We start from the raw sequence: 23,536 nt of genomic DNA on the forward strand, positions 1-23,536 counted from the left end.
ACCCACCTCTCCCTGCCTAGTGGTCAGTAACCACAATTCTATTTTCTAACACATGGTGAAAGGTCATTTCCCCATCTCAGGGCTGGTTTAGGGCTGACCAACAGAGAAGAAAATGCTGATTCTGCTTTCTGGTTTGAACTGGTCAGCCAAGGGGCTCCACTAGAACCTACCCCTATAAAGGGTGGGTGGAGCATCAGGCAAAAATACTGGGTACAGGCAACAACAGGCAGTATGGGGAAGCGAGCAAGATGATGCTCTGGCGGTTCCAGTTCCAATCATTTATCTGTGTGACCTTGGACAATTCACTTCACCTCCCCTGACTCAGTTTCTCCATCTCTCTTGCCTAACTACTCATAGGGTTTTGAAAATTAACCTATGTTCAAATATATCAAGGCTTTCCCATAGTACCTGGAACATAGTAAACAACCTATAAAACATTAGCTATTATTATCACTGTTAATAATGGTAAAATTGACCATAGATAGCCTTCATCCTTGGATCAAATATCATGAGATGTAGACACACAAATGGTCTGTCATGTGGCCCAAGGGGCATGGTGTCACCAGGGCATGGTGGGGTACTGTCAAGCAGCTGGCCTGTCTCACTCTAGCCCACCTGGCAATGGGCACAGATGTTTACTGGATACAAGAGTATGAATGCTTCAGGTTTGTCTCAGTTTTCAGGAAGGCCTAGAAGGAACATCACCTATGACCTCCATGTCAGAATGTGTCATCTCCTCCAGCCAGCATTGGAATGGTTTCCATTCTCACCTGTTTTCATCCAAATTTTCCATATTCGTTACATGCTTTCCCTTTGAGTCTCACCACACTCTCCTTGTCCACGCAAACCTTCAGTGCTCTTTCTTCCCTAAACTCATCTTGGACTTTTTGTTTGAACCAAAAGTCTACACTCCATGCTGAAGGACTCGGACAACAGGGATTACATGTGTAACCCTCCCAACCAACAGAAAGGCAGCTATTGGAAGGCAGGCATCATGTGGCTTTCTGACTAGCCACCCAGGCCTTTCATCCTCTGACCTGGGCACAATGACCCCTCACTGGGCCTTCCAGTATCACCTTCCCTACCCCTCAGCACCCCAATTTAGAATGGGTCTGAGGAATTAAATATCACATACGATCTGAAAGGATATACACCAGACTTAGCCAGCACTTCATGGGAGAGAGGTGAAGGTGGGCATTGATGACATTATTCTCTACACCAGGGGTCCCCAAACTTTTTACACAGGGGGCCAGTTCACTGTCCCTCAGACCATTGGAGGGCCAGACTATAAAAAAAACTATGAACAAATCCCTATGCACACTGCACAGATCTTATTTTAAAGTAAAAAAAAACAAAACGGGAACAAATACAATATTTAAAATAAAGAACAAGTAAATTTAAATCAACCAACTGACCAGTATTTCAATGGGAACTGTGCTCCTCTCACTGACCACCAATGAAAGAGGTGCCCCTTCCGGAAGTGCGGCGGGGGCCGGATAAATGGCCTCAGGGGGCCGTATGTGGCCCGCGGGCCGTAGTTTGGGGACCCCTGCTCTACACTTTTATGCGTCGGCTGTTTAAAAAGACTTAGAAAATAAAAAATGGGCAGGTTTTTCTTGGTTTTGTGGCTTGTAAAATTATTTCCGTCATCCTATCTAGAGGTACAACTTTAGGGTCAGGCTGCTTTGATCCCTTCTGGAAATCCCAGGGTAAAGGGTAACCATGTCAGCAGCTAGATACATCCATGGTGTCACCCAATAAAACAGACAGGAACTTCAGATGAGTCAAGTAACTGCCAGGGCATGGGGCTGGCATGCCAAAGTTTCCATGGTGTTTTTCTTGCTTCATCTGACTTTATACAATCTATCTTTGCTTTGGGCTTCCTGATCCCACATCAAGGTTGAATGGCTGAAAGCAGGAAGGAAGACCTGACTTTTAAAAAGTTCCCAAGAAGTCACTTTTGTTTTAACCTCTTTCTACCAGCTTGCCACCACCAGGGATCTCCTTCTGATCACCCCAGCCCAGCCCATTCCAACCATCTCAGAGGTGCTGGGTAAAGGCCTGTCTCCTACTCATATACCAGGAACTTAATAGCCCCCAGAAGTGAACACTGCATGGCTGACATTCCATAGACGACTGGGAGGTGTCAAGGCTGATTTTGGTCATGGACAGGGGGAACTGGGACAGGACAGAAAGGGGCAGAGAAGAAGGACAACAGTGTATATGCCCTCATCTGGCTCCCTGCCTCAAAGTAGCCCTTTGTTCATAGTGCTGGCTTCTCCATAATTTTAATTTCAAAAAACGTTAGACAGAATTCTGATGTTCAAAATCACCCTATAACCCAAAGTCATATATAATATTGTTAAACTGATACGAAACAAGAAAACAAAAAGAGAGAAACTTAGATTGTTTAGAGCAACTTGCAGGTAACAGATTAACACTTGAGAAAATTAATCAAAAAGAAATTCATTTATCCCCACTCCCAGATACCCACTGTTTTGGCTCATATTCCAGTGTTTCACAAGAAGATAAATTCTGAATTAGTAAATCACCTTTATGATTCTTTCCATAAAGATACCAAAAGCCAATGTGAATTTTAAGTGATTTTGCATCCTTATTCACATAATCTAATTTTTTCTATACCAAAAAATGAGGACCACGCCACAGAGTTCCATATAGATATCTGGACACAGGTCCCTGGTAACTGCTAGCCCTCCAAGATTTCCATGAGCAGCACTCAGCACTCTGAGGCACACACTTAGGGAATCACAGAGGTCCAGGCTCTTCTCTGGCCATGGCGCTGCCATGTCTGTGAACAGACCACAGGCAAGTCTGCCATTTTAAATGCTGTTTTGCACAAGCCCAGCAACGTCATACTTCTCAGAAAGATTAGTGTTACAACCAAACAGAATCTCTGAAGGAGGTTTTTTTCCCCCTACCCTATTGCTTTTATGGGTTGTTTAAAAGCTGAGCTTCTAAAGGATGTGGCAGATTTCATCTGAGGTGTAGTTAACAGCACTCTAAAATGCTTCAATTGATAGAAGGTAAGGCAAAAACCATTACAAAAAATTCAGACAATCTTGGGTTACCTGGGTAAGAATGTAACTTCTTTGCGCTTCTTCCATTTTTATCAAACTAGCATTGATATAGTCGTTATCTTCCTGATGCAGTTTAATCCGACTATGGTCAACTGAAAGGCAAACCAGAGCTCAGAGGTTAATCCTGGACAACCGAGTGTCTGCACAGGAAGTGCACCCCACAGGAAAAGCAAAGAAGGTGAGCTGGTGGCAGTAAGGCGTTCACGCTGGCTGAGGCCATGCTTTTAAAATTGAGATTAGTCATCAATATGGGGATAACTAGTACTTTCAGAAAGGTTTCTCAAGTGTTGAAACAATGCTAAATAGCAACAGAGACAAGCGACACGACAACATGAATTACGTCCTATTTGGGAAATCTGTTCTTAGGCTGTATCTTCCTATGACACTTACTACTGTCCTCACAACTTGGCAGGCTGGAGAGGGGGTGTCAAGAGGTCTGTTCTCTGACGCCTAACACAGGGTGGGGCGGAAGTAGGTTTATAGTTGTTAATGAAACTATTGTAATTCATAAATAATAATACAAGAATAAATACTGTGCTTTGTGTACTCAAAACTGCAGACCTACTTTTGCCCCCACCCTGCATATACAGTACTTTTATAGGGTAGGAGTTTTGAGCACAGCTCAACTTCACCTCCATCTGAAGGTTTAAAGATTAGATGACCTAAGTATACAACAGTATGACAAGTCACAACTTGAATTCCTTTACACAAGTTTCTTTTTTTTCAGTTCAAGTGTAATATTTTAAATGATTCTAAATCCCTCAAAGTCAGAACTGTCATGATCAAAGACATGTAAAACACAGTTTAACTGGAAAAAGTCACTTTGAATCCAAAACACTGAAAGTAGATTAACTGTAACTTTCAGAATAGTGTTTAAAAATAAACTCTCATTTGGAAGTTCTGCCAGGTTAATGAAAGAGTACAGCTACTTTCTTTCCCTTTTACCACAACGCTGTCACAGAAACAATGGCTCTAGAGGGCCACTTTCCTTATCCTACTAGTGCAGCTAACAAGAGCAGGTGGTCTTTTATTCCGGATACAATGCGAGGGATGATTACTTAGGTGACCACCCATAAACAGTATCTTCTCCCCCAGCCCAATGGGAAAGGAGAAGTTATAAGGTTAGGTAGTATGGGGCTTTCATGTTTTAAAGAATTCCAAAGAGCTGTTTTTGAAAGTTAGCCACTGTTTAGAATACTTTTTCTCATTGTGGAGGGTTAATACAAACTGTAATACTTGGATAATATGTAAGTGGGTCATGGAAATAAAAGATCTCAAAAAAATTATGTGACTGGCATTGGTGAGTTTTGTGAGCAGGTTCCTGCACTGGAGGACTGTGGGCAAACAACTCCTCTGAGCACTGGGTTGTTCACTTGCCACATGAAGACAAGCTCTCCTTCTATCTTGGATCATTCCCGCTTTTCCTCAAGAGCACAGTTTTTTCTATTGGAGTGGAGGTAGGGGAGAAAGGAAATATATAGAGGTGAGACTGGGGGTAAAAAAGTTTCAGAATGTTTCTTTGGAAGAGTATTTTAAATGCTTTTTATTTCTGTGAAGGTTCATAAAACCACGAGCACTGAGCAAACAGGTAGAAAAGGGCCTGACCAGGTGGTGGTGCAGTAGATAGAGCGTCAGACTGGGATGCCGAGGACCCAGGTTCGAGACCCCGAGGTCGCCAGCTTGAGCGCGGGCTCATCTGGTTTGAACAAAAGCTCACCAGCTTGGACCCAAGGTCCAAGGAAGGGGTTACTCGGTCTGCTGAAGGCCCATGGTCAAGGCACATATGAGAAAGCAATCAATGAACAACTAAGGGGTCGCAATGCGCAACGAAAAACTAATGATTAATGCTTCTCATCTCTGTTCCTGTCTGTTTGTCCCTGTCTATCCCTCTCTCTGACTCTCTCTAATTCAGGGCAAGTACAGCAAAAGCTAGCAACCAAGGGTATCTGCTGGCACTGCTGAAAGATGCAAACTGTAACTAACTGCTCTTTTAAGCTCAGGGCATACGGCCAGGATCTCACAGCAGAACCACTCAGCTTTTTAAAAAAAAAACACCTTTGATATGCCACAGCGTAGACATGCTAACTCAAAAGAGTATCAGGTGCTGGGACACAACCATGTGTCAGCTGATGACCTAGAACTGCACTGCAGATGTTGCTGGCGTGCACCTTCATTCAGTGAATGATGATCTCAATCACCGTCAATGTTTCACAGCGAGACACTGGGCTAAATGGCTGATGTGATTTTATTTCATCTTCACACGAGCCGACAAGGTCAGTGTGACTACTGTTTTACTGACGGTCAGAGAAGAGAACAATGTGCCCAAAGCCACACAGCTGTAAGTGGCAGGCTGAGACACAAGCCCAGGCAGGGAACTGCCGCAGCAGACAGAGGAAGACATGCACTGTACCAGTCTCGGTCCACTTCTACTCCCCTCCCAGGAACCTGGGCGCTGACAATTCAGGGCAGGAGGCACTGCTGACTTTCCTGCAGAACCCCAAAAGCCACCACCCACAACCATGGGTGCAGAATACTTTAGGAGGTGTGAGGAAGTACCAGTTTGAGGAATGACCCACAGAATCTCTACCCTGGCAGAGAATACTGCCACAGGAGATGGTGGCAGCTATAAACCTTACTGACTGACAATGTTTAAAAACCCTGGAGGTGGCCCTGGCCGGTTGGCTCAGCGGTAGAGCGTCGGCCTGGCGTGCGGGGGACCCGGGTTCGATTCCCGGCCAGGGCACATAGGAGAGGCGCCCATTTGCTTCTCCACCCTCCCCCTTCCTCTCTGTCTCTCTCTTCCCCTCCCGCAGCCAAGGCTCCACTGGAGCAGAGATGGCCCGGGCGCTGGGGATGGCTCCTTGGCCTCTGCCCCAGGCGCTAGAGTGGCTCTGGTCACCGCAGAGCGACGCCCCAGAGGGGCAGAGCGTCGCCCCTGGTGGGCGTGCCGGGTGGATCCCGGTCGGGCGCATGCGGGAGTCTGTCTGACTGTCTATCCCCGTTTCCAACTTCAGAAAAATACAAAAAAAACAAAACAAAAAAAAACAACCCTGGAGGTGAGTCAAAAAGGCCTCTGTGGCCTAAAGGAGATGGCCAAGTTCGTGTCCTTTACTTAGCTCCAGTGTCTTGCTTTACACAAACTCTAACATGTTTACTTATTTATCTTCAAGGTATCAGTAAACTGAGAGCCAAGTCCTCAGAAGGCAGAGGAGGCTGCCAGAGGCCAGCAGGCACACCAAGAGTTAGAAACATGATGGCAGCAGGGTACAGGGCATGTGCGTGGGGCGGGGAGTGGGTAGCTCAACTAGCAGAGCTGACTTGCGTCTTTAGTAAAGGGGGTGAGCAGCTCTCACCCCTGAATGCCTACACAGGGCATCATTACAGTTCAATGCAATGTTTGGGTCTAATAATACTGTTGCTGAGTCATCCAGAAAAGGTTAAATACGCCTGCTCTATTCTGTTTCAGCTGGTAGGAAAATGATTCATCAGAAAAATAGTCAAAGCTAAAAAAAGTGCTCTGAACTTAGCTGAATTTTCCAGAAATTGAAACCTTACCACTTATACAATGATAGAAAAGGAACCATTATTATAAGTCTCTAATGCCTTTGTTATAGGAAATAATCAAATCATAAACCTCTACTGTTACTGATTTATAACCAAACCCCAGGGCTGAAGGAGTCTTGACCGAGAGGCCCTGCAGTTGAGGAAGAGCCTGACGCAATAGAAGCAGTGAGACCGGTAATGGCGATGTGAATACTTACAGGGACTGACATCTCTGTACCTGTTTCGGTTTTTGTTCTTGGGAAGCTTGGCCACTCTACATGGGAAGTCACTAGCTTCGTGTCGGATATCCTACAAAAAAAGGACAAAGAGTTCTCTTTTGAAATTTCTGGCATCAGGAATTCATTCAGACATTTAAACGAGCATGAGCTATGTGCCAGGCACTGAGCAAGACCCAGTGAAGAAACAGTATCAAAGACAGCCAGGCAGTGTGAGAAACTCAAGGTGGTAATTCAGAGGCATGTACAAGGTCATGAGAGAAAAACAGAAGAGGAACAACTCCATGCCCAGGGTGTAAGGAAGTGGCATGGGGTTGGAAGCTGGACACATGCAGAAGGCGGCAGGGAGATAGAAGGTATGTATGGGGGATTCCACTCAGGAACACCCAGCACAACAAAGGCACAGGAACTGAAGTTCGGATCTTATGCAAGGAACAGTGAGTGGGCTGGTAGGGAGGAATGACAGATGGCTGGAGCGTACAGGTGGTGGGCCAGACCTTGGAGAGCCTTGAACATCAGGCCTGGGAGTGCCCCCTGTAACCTTTTATAAAGTTAGTTACTAAGAGCAGATGAAATATACTTTCATGCCAATAAACTACCCAACAGCTTTCCTAGGAGATGGTTAACAAATCTCATTACACTCAACTATCACAAAGAGGAAGTGCCTGGATTATACCTTCTGCAGGACTGATCACACATTGAATTTTGACCCCCTAAATCATCACCATAATTACATTTAAAAATCTTTCCTTTTTAATTTGCATTTTATTATTTTTAAAGGACAAACCCACACAACAATGTGAATGTACTTAATGCCACTAAATTGTACACCTAAAAATTATTACAATGATAATTTTACTACAATTATGTATAAAAAAAAGATAAAACTCATGAGGTGGGACAGGTGAGAAGACAACAGTAACAGCACTTTGGAAGCTGGAAATCGGACTGATTAGCAGCTGGCAGGACTTACAAGCCAGCAGTGGGGAAAGTGGAGAACCACCTGATTTCTACCACAGAATCCTCCAAAGGCTCAGGCAGTGCTGTCTCTCTGGAAGGACAGGTGGGATTCACTGCAGTGTGAATCTGTCAGGGTGGGGCTGTCTGAAAGGAGCTAGATCTCTACCACCCCTATTGTCTGCCCCCCTCTGGCCGCCTCAGGAGTCTGCAGAATTCTGGAGATTTTTCTGGAAAACATAAATCAGGAGGCAGAGTATTCTCTAGTCTAGATAAGAGTAGACAAGAGGAAAGAGCAAAAGATACTATCACTAGGGTATACAACTGACAACCCCCGAGAGGTTCAGTGGCCAAGTAAGTATTAACAAGCCTGTTACACCTGCTCAGAGCTCTTGATCTGCCTTGTAAGCTCCTACTCTTCTTCATGTGCAGACAACCAATGGTTACAAGATATAAGAGGAAGGCCTCTAGTATAAAAGAGATTTACAAGAAAAAAACCCTGTTCTAATAGACCACAGAGAAAAGAAAGTTTTAGACATATATATTAATATACTCAGAAAGATAAGGAAAGATAATATACTCAGAAAGATAAGATATTGTATCCATGAATTAAGAACAGGATGTTACATAAAATAAACAAAAATGTCACCTGGAACCTAAAAACAAGATAGCAGAAATGATAAGCTTAATTGAGGAATCATAAGATAAAGATAGAAGAAATTTTCTCAGAAAGTAAACTCAAACAAACAAAAACAACCACAATAGAAAATTAGGCAAAACAAAAAACACAAGAAAAAACGTAACAAAAAAATAGTTCAAGAAAATCTTCCAGACCCATCAAGTGCTCATCATAATAATAAAAACAGACCCATACAAAGGCATATTAACTTGCAATTCCAGAATCTTGCAGACAATGAGAATATTCTATTAAATTTCCAAGAAAAAATAGATGACCTTCAAAAGATAAGGTGATCAGAACAGCTTATGACTTGGCCAGAAAGACACTGAAAGCTAGATGGCAATGGAGCACTGTCTTCAAAATTCTGAAGAAAAATGATTTCTAACCTAGAATTCTACATCTAGTCTAATAATCATCAAGTGAGAAGGAACAATAAAAACATTTCCAAGTATGCAAGGTCTCAAAACCTTTACCACCCATGCTCCCTTTTCTCAGCAATCCAGTGGAACATGTGCTCTACCTGAGGGGAGGAAAAACCAAAGAAGAAAAATATAAGATATACAGGGAAAACAATCTGATATAAGAGCAAAAGCAAAGGAGAATTCCCCAAAAACTGGGAAAGGAGGAGTTCCCAGGATGATAACCATGCACGGATCTAGGAGATATGTAAGCCAGATTAAAGTAGAATGACTCAAGAGATAGGTATGTCAACAATATGCCTTTGTCCATGTACTGTGACTGAAAGGACCAGAGAGAAGTGAGGAAAAGGCCTGAAATATAGGAATAGGGGAATCTAATTGAGAAGAAAAGAAAAGCAGTCTCAAGGTTATGATAGGTCTGTGTGACAGGCATACAGCCCAACCAACCCAGAGAGGAGAATGGTGGTATGTGGTAGGGATGTTTGCAAGAAAAAAAACAAAACCAAGAAATCACCTGAAACTGCTCTGTCCAACACAGCAGCTACTAATCACACATGGCTACCGAGAGTACTTGAGATATCTAAAAAGAGGTGATGTAAAGTGTAAAATACACATTGGGTGTTGATGACTGAGTTCTTCAGAAAAAAAAAGTAAAATGTCTCAAATATTGTTTAAATATTATTTGTTGAAATAACATGATGAACATTCTGGGTTAGGCTGACTATATTATTCATTTTATCTGCTTCCTTTAACCTTTTTCACTGTGGCTACTAGAAAAAGTAAAATTACATATGAGGGTTGCACTGTATCTCTACTGGAGAGCACTAAGTGACCTTGAGGAAAAGTGTTCTGAGAAGCTATCAGAAGGTATGGGAAGAATTAGCAATACGTAGAAAGAAAACTATGCAAATGAAAAGAACAAGGCAATTATGAACTATAGGAAAAATTTTTTTAAATGAAATAGTACGGTACAACACTACCTGTGACTACAATAGGCAAATAACATAAATAATATTGTTTTTACCAAAAAATATACCATATTGGAAGGATGGCAAGAGGAAGCAAAGGGGAGGAAAAGCAGGAGATGGCTGTTTAAGAAAATAAAATTTAGCCTGACCAGGCAGTGGCGCAGTGAATAGAGCATCGAACTGGGATGCCAAGGATGTTCGAGATCCCCGAGGTTGCCAGATTGAGCGCGGGTTCATCTGGTTTGAGCAAAGCTCACCAGTTTGGACCCAAGGACGCTGGCTCGAGCAAGGGGTTACTCGGTCTGCTGAAGGCCCGCGGTCAAGGCACATATGAGAAAGCAATCAATGAACAACTAAGGTGTCGCAATGCTCAACGAAAAACTAACAATTGATGCTTCTCATCTCTCTGTTCCTGTCTGCCTCTGTCTATCCCTCTCTCTGACTCTTTCTCTGTCTCTGTAAAAAAATAAATAAATAAAATTTAGTTTAGTAAAGGCCTAAAATAGATTTTAAAATAAGGTATACATAGAGAGTAATATGCACACATATTAAATGTGAAGTTTAGTAAGCTTTTCTAGTAAATTCTGAGATTTAATTTACAAATAATAAGATACAACCCATGTTAAGTGTTTCTCTTCTTTAGAAGAGCCTATGGGAAATAGATGCTGACTCTGAATACAAGTACTTATATTTCATGTAGCAAAATAAATATGCCAAGATTACAGTCTTAAAATTGAGTGATAAAGTATCTTTAAAATTAAAGGTAATTACCAATAGTGGTTAAGAAGAAAGTAAGCAAACTACTGTGCCATAAAATTTTATATACAATTACAGCAAAACAAGATTTGTGTATTCTAAAACTATCAAAGGTAGGCTAACTTTCTAACAGCTATAGAAAAAGGAGATTGCTCACTAACAAGTGTAAACTGATTTCCATCACAAGCATTAAATATCCTTATTAGATCTTTTAGTATGCTGATTGAAGAATAAATAGTGCACTAAGTATGTAAAATTTCCATAAAATAAAATAAAAGCCTTAAAGCTGATGACAAGAAGCTGAACACTGGGTAATTTAGGAGCCAAGCCAAAAAGGAAATGATAAACTTGCTGTGGAACAGTTTCCCAGAAATATCTCCTAACCAAAAACGTAGAATAATTCAAGAATTATCCAAATGTACGCCAGCATTTCAGGGATGAAATAGCACTAATTTAACAAGACAACACAATTTTCCAATGAATACCAGGGGATAACATACTTATAATAAAGCTCTGGTAACAATGAATTCATGCCCAGAATGAATTAATTCCTGTATCTGTTCAGGAAAGCCCATTATCCATTATTCAAATACCACCCAAGTCCAATTAGGCAAAATTCAAACAGGTGAAAAGCTATCAATTTCTGATTTGAGATATCTATTTTTCTTGAAAACACAGAGACATAAAGGCCAATAGAGCCTTGCAGAAATACGTTCTTGTTTATAGTAAGCACTAGGTTAAACATAGCAAATTTGGTTTTAACCTCCTTTTTTCTTTAGTTTCACAACTGGGTGAATGTCTCTTATTGGTTCTGTGGTAAAATGCATTATTCATTTTAAAACTATGACAAGCGTTGAGGTAGAGAGCATACCTCATCCTTTTGCAGCCGAAGCCTGATAAGAAGGACCTAGATTCTCACTTTTCAAACTCTTCCCTAGCTCATGGCCACATCCCAAGTAGGCACTCAACATAATTTTGCTGACTGAATTAATGAATGATTCTAAAGGCTCTCTCAAAGCTCCAAGTCCTTAATTCAGTGGTTCTCAAAGCGTGTGCCAGAGTGCACTGGTGTGCCCTAGATTTCCAGGTGCGCCCTATGGTATTCCAGAGAAATATGTGCTTGTTGGGGACCAAAAAACTAACAGGATTTTTGGAGTTTAGATTTTTGGGGGACAGAGGTATGGGGAATTGGCTGTAAGCTGACAGTCTGCCCAACCCCCCACCTCACTTGCCTGATTAGGTTGCAAAAGGCTGTTAAACTGTGGTGCTGGATTGTTTACACTACCCCCAATGTTCCCAGAAAAGACTGGAGGCAAGTTTCTTCTATCTTTTATTTGGTGTAAAGTTAAGATGATATGTATGGTGGGGGCTTTCTGCATTCAACACAATTAAGAGTAAAAAGAGAGAAATTTTTCAATGCATTGACGAGGAAATGAGTTTGCCTTTCAAATATAAATATATATATATATATATATATATATATATATATATATATATATGCCCAAACATTGAAGAAATTGCTAGGACACATCAGGCTCATGTTTCTCATAAACACACAAATGAAAAAACACATTCACGCCAGGACCTGTGGAATTTACTAAATCTTACTAAGAATATATCTATAAATATAAAAAGATAACATTTTGTCGTTTTTTAAATTTTTAACCCCTCTTTTTAAGAATTCTCAAAAGCATAACTCAAAAAATGTAACATAAAAATGTTTTTTAATTTCAGAATAAATTTAATTTTGTCGTTATTTCATTTAATTACCATAAAAGCGCACTTCGACAAGTGTTATATTTTCTTTAATATTTGACTTAATTATTATACCATATTTCTCAGAAATCTGTATATAGTGCACCTACAATTATTTGTAGGATTTTAAATGTGCCCCAACTTCAAAAAGTTTGAGAACCACTGCCTTAAATCTATACCAATGCTACATTTTTATGAAACAGAAATGTTCCTGAAAGGGAAAATGTTTAAGCAAATGTCTTATCCAATCTTATTTTGTTACGTTACTTGTTACAAAATGAAAGTTATTGGAACAATAACAACTATTATTATTTTGCTTTGCAATTGGGCCAGAGAGTCCTAATGAGACAGCACCAAAATACTACAACATGGATTCAAAGACGAAACGGTTATTTTTTAATATATAGTTCTAACAGTGATGTTTCAAGTCTCAAGGAAGAGAAAACTCCAGTGACACCTTTTATTCATTAGGTCTGTGATGAACTGCAAAGTCCCTTAGCACCTTTAACATGTTCTATGCTCCCTCGCCCCCCCCCCCTCCGTTTACAAATGGTTGCCTAATTTGATTGTTTGAGCTGTTAGCTAGTACTTTATGGAAGCTATTGGCTCTCAGAAATGGACAAAGCGAGCTAGACTGAAGGGAAATGCAGAAGTACAGTCAAGGCAATACTTTGAAATGTGGTAAGTAAATACACAGGATATACATTTCCTGGAAACCTAGCAGTAGTCCCCACTGAACAGGGTGATAAGATATAGAAATTGGGGGAAGGGGGTGCTAGTCTAAAATTTTAGAATCCAAATCTTCAAAATAACGTGTGTTGAACAAATTTTGATAATCATAAATCTCAAATGAGAACATAAAATTTCTATATAATAAATGAGAAATACACAAATAATGAAAGTCAGAGGTTAAATGTCTTTCAAAGTTAAAAGCAATGCTATTTCCTTTATAGAGAGAAGTTAAGGGAACAATATAATTTACTACAAAGACCTTAGGAAAATACTTTTATTGGAATATGCAAGTCATATACTAAATACTACTAAATTTTAAGATAAACTACAATGCTTAGATAATAAGAAAGCTTAAAATATAGTTTGCCAATCAATACCAACCTTGTTTTGGCTGAAATGTTAAAAATTATTACTTACTAAATAAAAAAAATAAAAAAAACTGTTGAAAAGTAAACCCAACAACCCAACACCTAAGAATCCTTTGTGGTAGCTGAAGGGGGCAGGGCGAGGAACAAAAGTAACCATTTTTAAAAGACTGCAGGATATACAATAATCAGCCCTGCCAGAGCATGAGGAAGTGTTGGGTCATCTTATACACTGGTCTGGGGCGAGGTTAAAAGATAATGGAGTTACAATCACTAACAGAACAATTATGTACATTTGGAAAATGACATGGAAAAAGCATAACCAAATTACTTTACAAATTTCCGACAAATGAGAGGATGAGGCAGGAATGGGAGGTATGAAATACGCTTCATGAAGTTGACAAGGGAGCATCTGGTAGAGGCGATGGGACCAATTTCACGCTGTGATGTACACCCTGTGTTCTGAACACAAAGCAATGGTCAATTAAATATAGAGAAAAGCACAAAGGCACAGCGAGGCTCAAAAACAGAACAAGAACAAATGAAAGGGAAACAAAGGTCGCCCACTCAAAATGATCTGCAAACAAGGGACCAAAAACCAGAAGATAACTAATTCTGAAAAATAAATCCACTCCACGTGAAATGTGTTGTATAATCCATCAGGTACTTTAAAGACATATAGGTATATTTAAAATCAGGAATAAATAAAGGAATCATATGTAATAAAATGTTATAAATAAAAACAGAAAGAAACCAGAATAAGTAGATAGGAAAGAACAAAAGAGATTCTGGAAGTGAAATTGATAATCACCGAAATTAAAAAACAAACAAAACAAACAAAAAACCACCTCACCAGAGAGGGTCAACTCGATGTTGACTACAAAGAAAGGCTAAGCACACTGAAAGCTCCTATAGAGGAATGCACTGTAGTGCACTAGGAAACACGAAGGAACAGAGGACAGAGGGGCCTCAGCAGACACACACGAAATGGGTCAGCTCAGACACATTAGGATAAGGGTAAAGTTGTACAATATTAAGGATAAAGAATCTTCAAAATCACAATTTTTTTGGCAGCTTATTAGAGCTTTAACATTGTCATTTACTTGATTTTCAACAACTCTAATGCAAACATGGTTAGCAAAGAGGTATAAAATAGTTCTTTCAAGTGTATGACTTTAAACCTTATTTTTACAGATCTTAATAGTATCTGCTTTTTTTCTTTAAATCACTTATGTTTTCTGTTCAATGTCATGAATTTCACCTTGGGCAAAAATCAATAGGCAGAAAATGAATCAGTCTTACAGTAATTGATGTCAATATAACATATTGGAACCAGTATCTTTTTAAATGCTGAGAACCACAAAACTATTCCTGTAAGAGAACTGTCTTAAAAACTGAATCTACTTTCACTTCTGTTTTGTTTACCTTCTGCTTTCCATAAGGACAGTTTAAGTATTTCAGGCCCTGCGGTTGCTGCACTGCTGGAGGACAGTGGTGCAGTTGACTAAGGCCACACGAGCTGGCAGACATCTGGAAGTGGAAGGTTTACACCTTCCTTTACAGGGAATCAGACTGCCAACCACCAGCTTCCTCCCTTCATGGTCACAGGGAGGAACCTCATGAACCCACATGATATTCCTACTCTGAAATGACTGAGAACCGTAATTATAAAACTGGTATGATACTTTTGTGCATAATTTAGAATGTGAATGGGGGGGAATAGAATGTCAAAATGAAAGCAGATTTGGTTAAGAATTCCTTTAATATTCTCAGCAGAACATGATTCTGATAACATAACAAAAAAAAGGGCTTTTGCATTATCAACCAAATGAGTTTTCTAAATATAAATACTTTCTAGATGTAATATACTTTTCTATAATACCATTTGGGAGATTAGGGATGAAGAAAGAAAACATGACCAATGCTCAAAAGCATTCAGTGATAGTTCTTCAGTGAGACACAAAAACAAAACAACCTGGGAGAGAGGAGAAGCAAGTGACCAAGCTCTTCCACATGGCTCTCCAAAGAGCTCTGAGCTCTGTGTATGTAAATTAAGAAAGCAATGTTCAGTTTTTTTTTTTGTTTTTTTTTACAGGGACACAGAGAGTCAGAGAGAGGGATAGATAGGAACAGACAAACAGGAACGGAGAGAGATGAGAAGCATCAATCATCAGTTTTTCATTGCAACACCTTAGTTGTTCATTGATTGCTTTCTCAGATGTGCCCTGACTACAGGCCTTCAGCAGACCGAGTAACCCCTTGCTCAAGCCAGTGACCTCGGGTCAAAGCTGGTGATCTTTTTTTTTTTGCTCAAGCCAGATAAGCCGCGCTCAAGCTGGCGACCTCAGGGTCTCGAACCTGGGTCCTTCCGCATCCCAGTCCAACGCTCTATCCACTGCGCCACTGCCTGGTCAGGCACAATGTTCAGATTTAATGTATGAGTCTCTTCAATTCAACCAAACAGTATATACTGAGTACAGACTATGTGGCAAGCACTAAGACTATGAATGTTGAGAGGCAAAAGTCCTGCCACCATAGACATTCTGTTCCAGTGGCAGACAGCCAGGTAAGCAGATTCTAAGTTCTGTGTTAGGTGCTGTCACATGTAACTCTCATAAACACATCCATGACTAGTCATCAAGGTTACAGAGGAATAATAGTGTAACAGACGAGGTAGAACCCCTGAACAAGTGGATACTCTACCTATAACCCCCTGCCCACCATCAGGATCTGATCACTCTCAGAAAGGCAAGATGAATGGATCAAAAGTAGACCCAAGACAGGTGACTCTGATGGCTCTGGAAAGTGTGACAGGTCAATCTGTGTTTGCAGCCAAACTGAGAGCAGATTCTGCAGGTTCCAATTCACAGTCAGTGAGTGCCTGGTTCTGCCTCCCCACAAAGTGCTAGTAAATCTAGACCCAATGGGCTCTCAAAACTAAGGAACTGAAATGCCCTTCTAGGACAAAGCTCTGAGGAAAGAGGAGGTTGAGATAAAAGCTAGGATGGAAGGAACAGGGAAGGCAGGTCTTAGAAAGTAAAAAGTCATTTTAAAAATCACAAAGACAACTGAAAAGAGAGCCTGAGAGCCCTGAGCTACAGTATCTGTCTGATCCACCCCTTCCTACCTAAAACTACAGGGAAACACTGTTCACTTAAAAATGAGCAGACAGGAGACAGCTGAGTTCCAAACAGCATTATCATGTTAAAGAGAAGAAGGGACAAAACAATATCCTCACAGAAAATAAAAGAAAGCTAGAAAGATGACTACTAAATTAACAAGCTAAAAAACATTAAGAAAATGGTAGAAGCTATGAAAGAACAACATAAATGAGAATGAGAAATTAAGAAACAAGGTAACTGGAAAAAAGAAGAGTTTAAAAGAGGTGAAATCAGAAAAGAAAACATTTTCAGAAATGAAAACAAAACAAGGAGGAACATAGAACAAATAAACATTTAAAGCTTAAAAAAAATAGAGTGGAGTTTTAAAATATTTAAAAAGAAATAATCAAATAGAAATAGGGCCTTACCAGGCGGTGGCGCAGTGGATAGAGCATCGGACTGGGGTGCAGAGGACTTAGGTTCAAAACCCCAAGGTTGCGGCTCACCAGCTTGAACGCGTAGTTAATGGATGTGACCCCATGGTCACTGGCTTTCTGAAGCCCAAGGTCACTGGCTCGAGCAAGGGGTCACTTGCTCTGCTGTAGCCCCCCGCCCCCATCAAGACACATATGAGAAAGCAATCAATGAACTAAGGTGCTGCAACAAAGTTGATGCTTTTCAACTCTCTCCCTTCCTGTCTGTCCCTATCTGTCCCTCTCTCTGTCTGTCACACACAAAAAAATAATAAAAAAAGAGGTTCTTGTCTTATTACTATAATTTTTCTATAAGTTGAAATTATATTTAGTATTTTTTCATTTATTTTATTATTTTTTTTTTTTATTTATTCATTTTAGAGAGGAGAGACAGGAGAGAGAGACAGGGGGGAGGAGCTGGAAGCATCAACTCCCATATGTGCCTTGACCAGGCAAGCCCAGGGTTTCGAACCGGCAACCTCAGCATTTCCAGGTCGATGCTTTATCCACTGCGCCACCACAGGGTCAGGCTCATTTATTTTTTAAATTAAAAGATTTTAAATTTTGTGGAAATGAAAGAGGCAGATAGATAAAGAAGGTCAACATACATATAATCAGCTGAGTCCTTGAAGATGGGAACCAAAGCAATTTAACAGAAGAAATGCAATATATGATCAGACTTTGACATAAAAGGTTAAAATAAAATCTGCTAGGAATCTAAGCAAAAAATTCCAAGCCACTTATAAGGGAAAAATAATTAGACTGTCAAACCCCAAGAGCAATACCAGAACACAATGAAATGACATATTTAAATTACTTTAGGAAAGAAAACATAGCCCAAAGGTTTTTAATATATAGATAAAACGGCCTTCAAATATAAAGGCTTCAGACAAATTATTATGAACATGCACTGTTAATTTATGGAATGTTGTTTTCCATAAACACTTTCTGAAGAGTATGGTAGAGAATGAATGTCAGGCAAACAATGACTAGAGAAACGTAGGAAAGAGCTCAGAGTGAGCATTAATATTTATTAGTAGGTCTAAGACAAAAGGATGGTTGGAAGGAAGACAGTGTACTATATAATGTAGAGTAAATACACTATCAAAAGTGTGGGAGGCAGAACAGGAAGAGTTTTTAAAAAGTAGTAGAATAATCTTGCTGATTAGTTTCATAGATATAAACAGAATCCTTAGATATCAACTGTGAACACTTCAAATCAGATGCTGGAGGAGAGGGAAGAAGAATAAATGATAACAGTCATGCACCATTTAACGGCGGGTATACATTTTGAGAAATGTGTTGTTTGGCGTTCTCATTGTTGTGTGAACATCACAGACCGTACTGACAGTAAGCATGTATGATAGTCATGTTAGCAAAGAAGTAACCATTAGAAAATACAAACATTCCTAAATACCAAAAGACTTAATCAAAATCTCTCCTCTAAAATTATAAAAATAACACTTCTAGTACTTAATAAAAGATATAATGAAAAATAAACTTAACCAACGTTAACAATCTAGCTGCGTTTACTCTCCCAAACTTTTTTCCAAACATAAAGAATTCTTACTGCTTGTTATATAGATTGGTTCACACTATACATATTATTTTATAATACCTGTATCTTGTCAGTCAGCCATCTACCCTATCTTAATTTACTCATGTTGTTTTTTTAACTGGGTTTTCTATGTGCATCAATCACATTGGCAAATAGAATAAATCTGTCACTCCCAATATTTGAGCAGTAATTTAATTTTCTTACCTTGTTAACTTTATCTACCTCCAAAACAATGTTTAATAAAGGCTGGGGTAAAACTCAAACATTTTAACAGTTCAGGTTTGTTAAACAGGTTCTTCTATTTAAGTAACTTCCTTCTATTCCTATATATTTTTTCCCTATGTTATTATTAAGTTTTTGTTACTAAGAACTGCCGTGTAAGTCCAGCTAGACTTCAATAGTTATTGTTCATTAGGCTTTTTTAAAAATTATTTTTATTTATTTATTCATTTTAGAGGGGAGAGAGAGAGAGAGAGAAGGGGGTGAGGAGCAGGAAGCTTCAACTCCCATATGTGCCTTGACCGGGCAAGCCCAGGGTTTTGAACCAGCGACCTCAGCATTCCAGGTCGATGCTTTATCCACTGCGCCACCACAGGTCAGGCTCATTAGGCTTTTCAACTTTTTTTTTCATGGCACAAACACACACTAATTATTGATACTAAGGTCAGTGCTCCTGACTAAATACAACCATTTTCATCTCACGGCACAAATAAATTAGTTACTAAAGAAGAAGAGGTCAGGGCTCCTTTTTCTTTAGTAATTAGTTTATGAGTGCGTGAGAAACAAAGGTTGAAAATCACTGCATGGACAGAACTCCCTTTTTTCTTTCTTTTTTTTTTGTGTGACAGAGACAGAGATAGAGAGAGGGACAGATAGGGACAGACAGAAAGGGAGAGAGATGAGAAGCATCAAATCTTCGTTGCGACACCTTAGTTGTTCATTAATTGCTTTCTTGTATGTGCCTTGATGGGGGAGGGGGCTAGAGCAGATGGAGTGACCCCTTGCTCGAGCCAGCAACCTTGGGCTCAAGCTGGCGACCTCGGGGATCTCGAACCTGGGTCCTCCACATCCCAGTCCGATGCTCTATCCACTGCACCACCACCTGGTTAGGCCAGAACTCCCTTTTTTCAATACCCAAAATCGTTAACCCGACAATCATACCTACCTAGTTTTTCTTCCCAGATCCTTTTAATCTGCTTTGATAGAGTCCCTTGGCAGTTATCTCTTGCTTTTAAATTTTTTCCAGCTGCCTATCGGTTGCTGTGCTTTTAGCTACCCCATGCAACTTGAGGACCAGCATCAATCATCTTGGCTTCTCCCTGCTCTCTTCCAGCTTTCTGAACTTAGTTACTCTAAAATGACTCCCTATTTTTCATTTATCGTGTTTCTTTCCTTTTGACACCCCAAAATTGTTTGTTGGGGGTATTTTTCTGATTCTAAAGAAAATATATTTTCATTTAGAAAATCTGAGCAACACTGAAAACCAGACCACATATGAAAATCATAAGACCACTGAAAATCAACTGACCACATGTGTACCAGCCAGGGTGGTGAATATCTTTCTGGTTATTTGTCCCACAGAGGGGGGTCAGTGGAAAATCAGACAATCTATTACCATCTGAGAAGAACATTCACTCAAGATTAAGAGCAGAAATCTCAAAGCCTCCTTTGTTACTGGTACTTGCCATGTATGTTTATTCTTCTACTTACTCTGCTCTGCTTGAATTACTGGCAACTTGACATTTGTATCATTGTCAGGCCTTTTTCAGACAGATTGACACTTAAGTCCATTTTGAATGGCACTAAACGTTCTCTCTTGGTTAGAAATAATCCAAAGTATCTTTCAGCAGCCAACTAAGAAACTGTAAATTGACTGAAACTGTCTGTAACAATCAGCTGGCTGGTAAAGTATATTCAGACTCACAATTCTGTTTTCAATCTATTTATTTCTCTTACAAGTAGCTGCTTTCTTAAGCAGGCTTTGAGAAAACACACAAAAACAAGAGAGGGATATATGATTAGGGGAGGGGTGTTTTTTGAGGGGGAAAAAACCTAAAACTAAATCACATCAAAAATAGCATTACTAAACAATAGTGTGTGGAACACACATCATGCACACACAAGTGAGTACCAGGTAAAACTGGGGATATCTGAATAACACAGACAAACAGTATCAATGTCAATATCCTGGTTGGGATATAGTACTACATTCAGTTTTACATGGGGGTAGCAAATTGTACAAGGGATCTCTCTGTATTATTTCTCACAACTGCACATGAATCTACAATTATCTCGGTAAAAATTTCAATTAAAAATGGCAAAATGTAGACAAAATGTTTATAGTACTTATACAGTACTGTGTAGTGATAAGATAAAAAAAAATTGTTTTCCACAGTAAACATACCACTTTTATATAATATATAAAATATATTATATGATTGGAAAAATAAGAATTCTTAACACGGGGAGAAAGGATATAATCAAAACCTGGAACATTTAAAAATATTTTATAAAATCTCAAAGAATATGAATAAAAGGATAAGTGTTTAACAAATCATGGGTTTCCAATATAAGATAAATTCTTAATTTGTAAATACTGAATAAACGAAGGGGAAGCACTACTCTCTACTAGTGAAGAATTAACTTCAGCAGTCATTACCTGAGGAGGTGATGTACTGCGGAGACCAATGCCCCAGCCACACCCGCCTCCCCCATGTTCTTGAAAATTGCTAAGGCACTTTTAACCACAAGTCTCACCCACCCCAACCTTCAGGCTTCACTTAAGCATCCAGGGACTGCCTCAAACCAACTCAAAGCTCCTTCTTCTACACTTTCATTGCACCTTTTATTTTTCTTTTATAGCATTTCCTCCACAATTAAATGAGTCATTTGTGTGACTGTTTCATGTTGTCTTCCTCCTATGACTACAGCAGAGACCACGGTATGTGCTTCTGATCTTCCCTGAATTTGTCAGTGCGTAGCACACTGCTTGGCAACTGCAGTCACCCAATCAAGTTTTAATGAATTAAGTACTGACATTATTTATATGAATTTATAGCTGACTATCATAATGGATGACAGAGAAAATTGGGACTCTACTGTTGAGGAATAATTGTTAGGTACATAATTCTCAAGTGCTGAGTCCTTCATGTGGCTTATTTAATTGTACAATCATTTCTGAAGGATTTACAGAAGTACCTCACCTTATACAGCAATTCTATAGTTAGCAAGGAGGCAAAATTGCATATAATTAAAGTTAACCTTGGAAATAATACCTTAAATCGCCAGGACTGAAACCTTAGATATTTTAAAGCTCAGATCTTAACCTTGTTTCTCTTTCAACTTTAGCCTCCCTTTCCTCACAGAGGTTTCAAGGTGTGGTCTGAGGGGACAATGTAGTCTTTTAAGGAATTTCTTTCTCTCTTTTCTTCTTTGGGGGGAATGGCAGTATTATAGATAAACTGAGGAAGGTTAAAAGTGTGTGTAATATGATTCCACAAGGCGCCGCAAAGCACTATGCTACCTTAGGTGCTGAGGACACAAAGATGTGACAGACAAGATCCCCAATTCTTATAGGGATTCTCTTCTAGCTAAGAATAAAGTAACATATAAGCAATAGAAGAAATATATTAATTCATATAAACTGTTATGAACTGTTAAAAAGGAATAGCATGCTGCAAAAAAGGTATTTGGCATGTTGGAAGATGTATATATTCTTTCTAGTGGCTGTCTTTAACCAAATCTCAATTTACTAGCTCTTGGCAGATAGATTCCTCTGGTGGATTAGGAAAAAGGTAACGTGTTCACAGAGGCAATAGAGAAAGCATATTAATGTTTCACATAATACCAGAAAATGGGATTTAACAGAAGAGTTGGCTCGGTGTTGGAGGCATGTGCTCCACTGAGGCAGGGACTGTGAACAAAGAGGAGGGTGAATGGAGGTGGCGTAGTGGGCAGATGCAGCACCAATGAGGACGGAGACTGGAGTATGTGTGACAGAGGGGGGGGGCAGGCTGGCAGGGACAGGTGAGCCTGGAGAGGTGGGGGAACACCTTTATCCAGACCTGCTTTAAGCACCTGTGTTAGGTGAGGCCAAGGAATCTGGATGCTATACTATTAGCAATGCAGAGCCTTTGAAATGCTCAAATAGAACAGTGACTTCACTTCTCGACCCACAAGAGACAAGATGGAAATGAAAAGGCTGGGCTGAGGATGACTGTAAAAGGCCCAAGATGAGGGGGGCCTGAAGCAATGCAAGGGAAGAGGGTAAGAAGAGAAGGAAGGAGGTTCAGATGCACATTTCAAGAATAAAGTTGGAGGACTAGGCAATCAATCAATAAAGATTACTTTAGGTTTTGAGTTAGTGCAACTAAGAATAGTAACATATATTAACCTGTAAACATCAGTGTCCACGAATTTTCTAATTAATGTATTTCTAAATACAAAAAACAAAGCTTAGTGGTTAAAAAACATCAAGTTTACAAGACATGATGAAGCAGTGCTCTACATTACAAAATACATTCTCTAAACAAAAGCATGAGAAGGTCTACAGAAACCTATTGTATATAAAAAAGAATGCATTAGAAAATATATAATTTTATGCATAACCCACTTCTGACATATTTTAAAGAATGTAGCATATGTGCAGAGGTTAAAAAAAGCTTAAGAGTATCAGTGATTTTTCTGGCAAAAATAATTATTTTTCAGAACTGCCAGTAAGTTAGAGAGAAAATCTAAAGTGTCATTTGAGTAAAATTTGCTAAAAGCAGAAAAGTGCTGTTTCATATGACAACTTCTACAGTGAGACAACCCTCCCATCTTCTGTGCTCATAATTATTAAGGGAAAAAATGCCAGAAACTTCCATCACACTGTGTCAGAATGTACTTGCGGAACAA

At 39.6% G+C, this 23,536-nt stretch overlaps 1 protein-coding gene across 1 annotated transcript in view; it reads right to left on the reverse strand.

Annotated features, from left to right (window-relative positions):
• PTPN1 (protein tyrosine phosphatase non-receptor type 1) overlaps window positions 1–23,536 on the reverse strand; it is a 62,674-nt gene that overhangs the window by 18,021 nt on the left and 21,117 nt on the right. The window contains exons 2-3 of the mRNA XM_066387511.1: window positions 6,860–6,950; window positions 3,090–3,190 (exon numbers count right to left, since the gene is read on the reverse strand). Of these exons, the coding sequence (XP_066243608.1) occupies window positions 3,090–3,190; window positions 6,860–6,950 (192 nt within the window). The remainder of the gene's footprint in view (window positions 1–3,089; window positions 3,191–6,859; window positions 6,951–23,536) is intronic.

Source organism: Saccopteryx leptura, chromosome 5 (genome assembly GCF_036850995.1).
Source record: "Saccopteryx leptura isolate mSacLep1 chromosome 5, mSacLep1_pri_phased_curated, whole genome shotgun sequence".
Classification (NCBI taxonomy): Eukaryota; Metazoa; Chordata; class Mammalia; order Chiroptera; family Emballonuridae; genus Saccopteryx; species Saccopteryx leptura.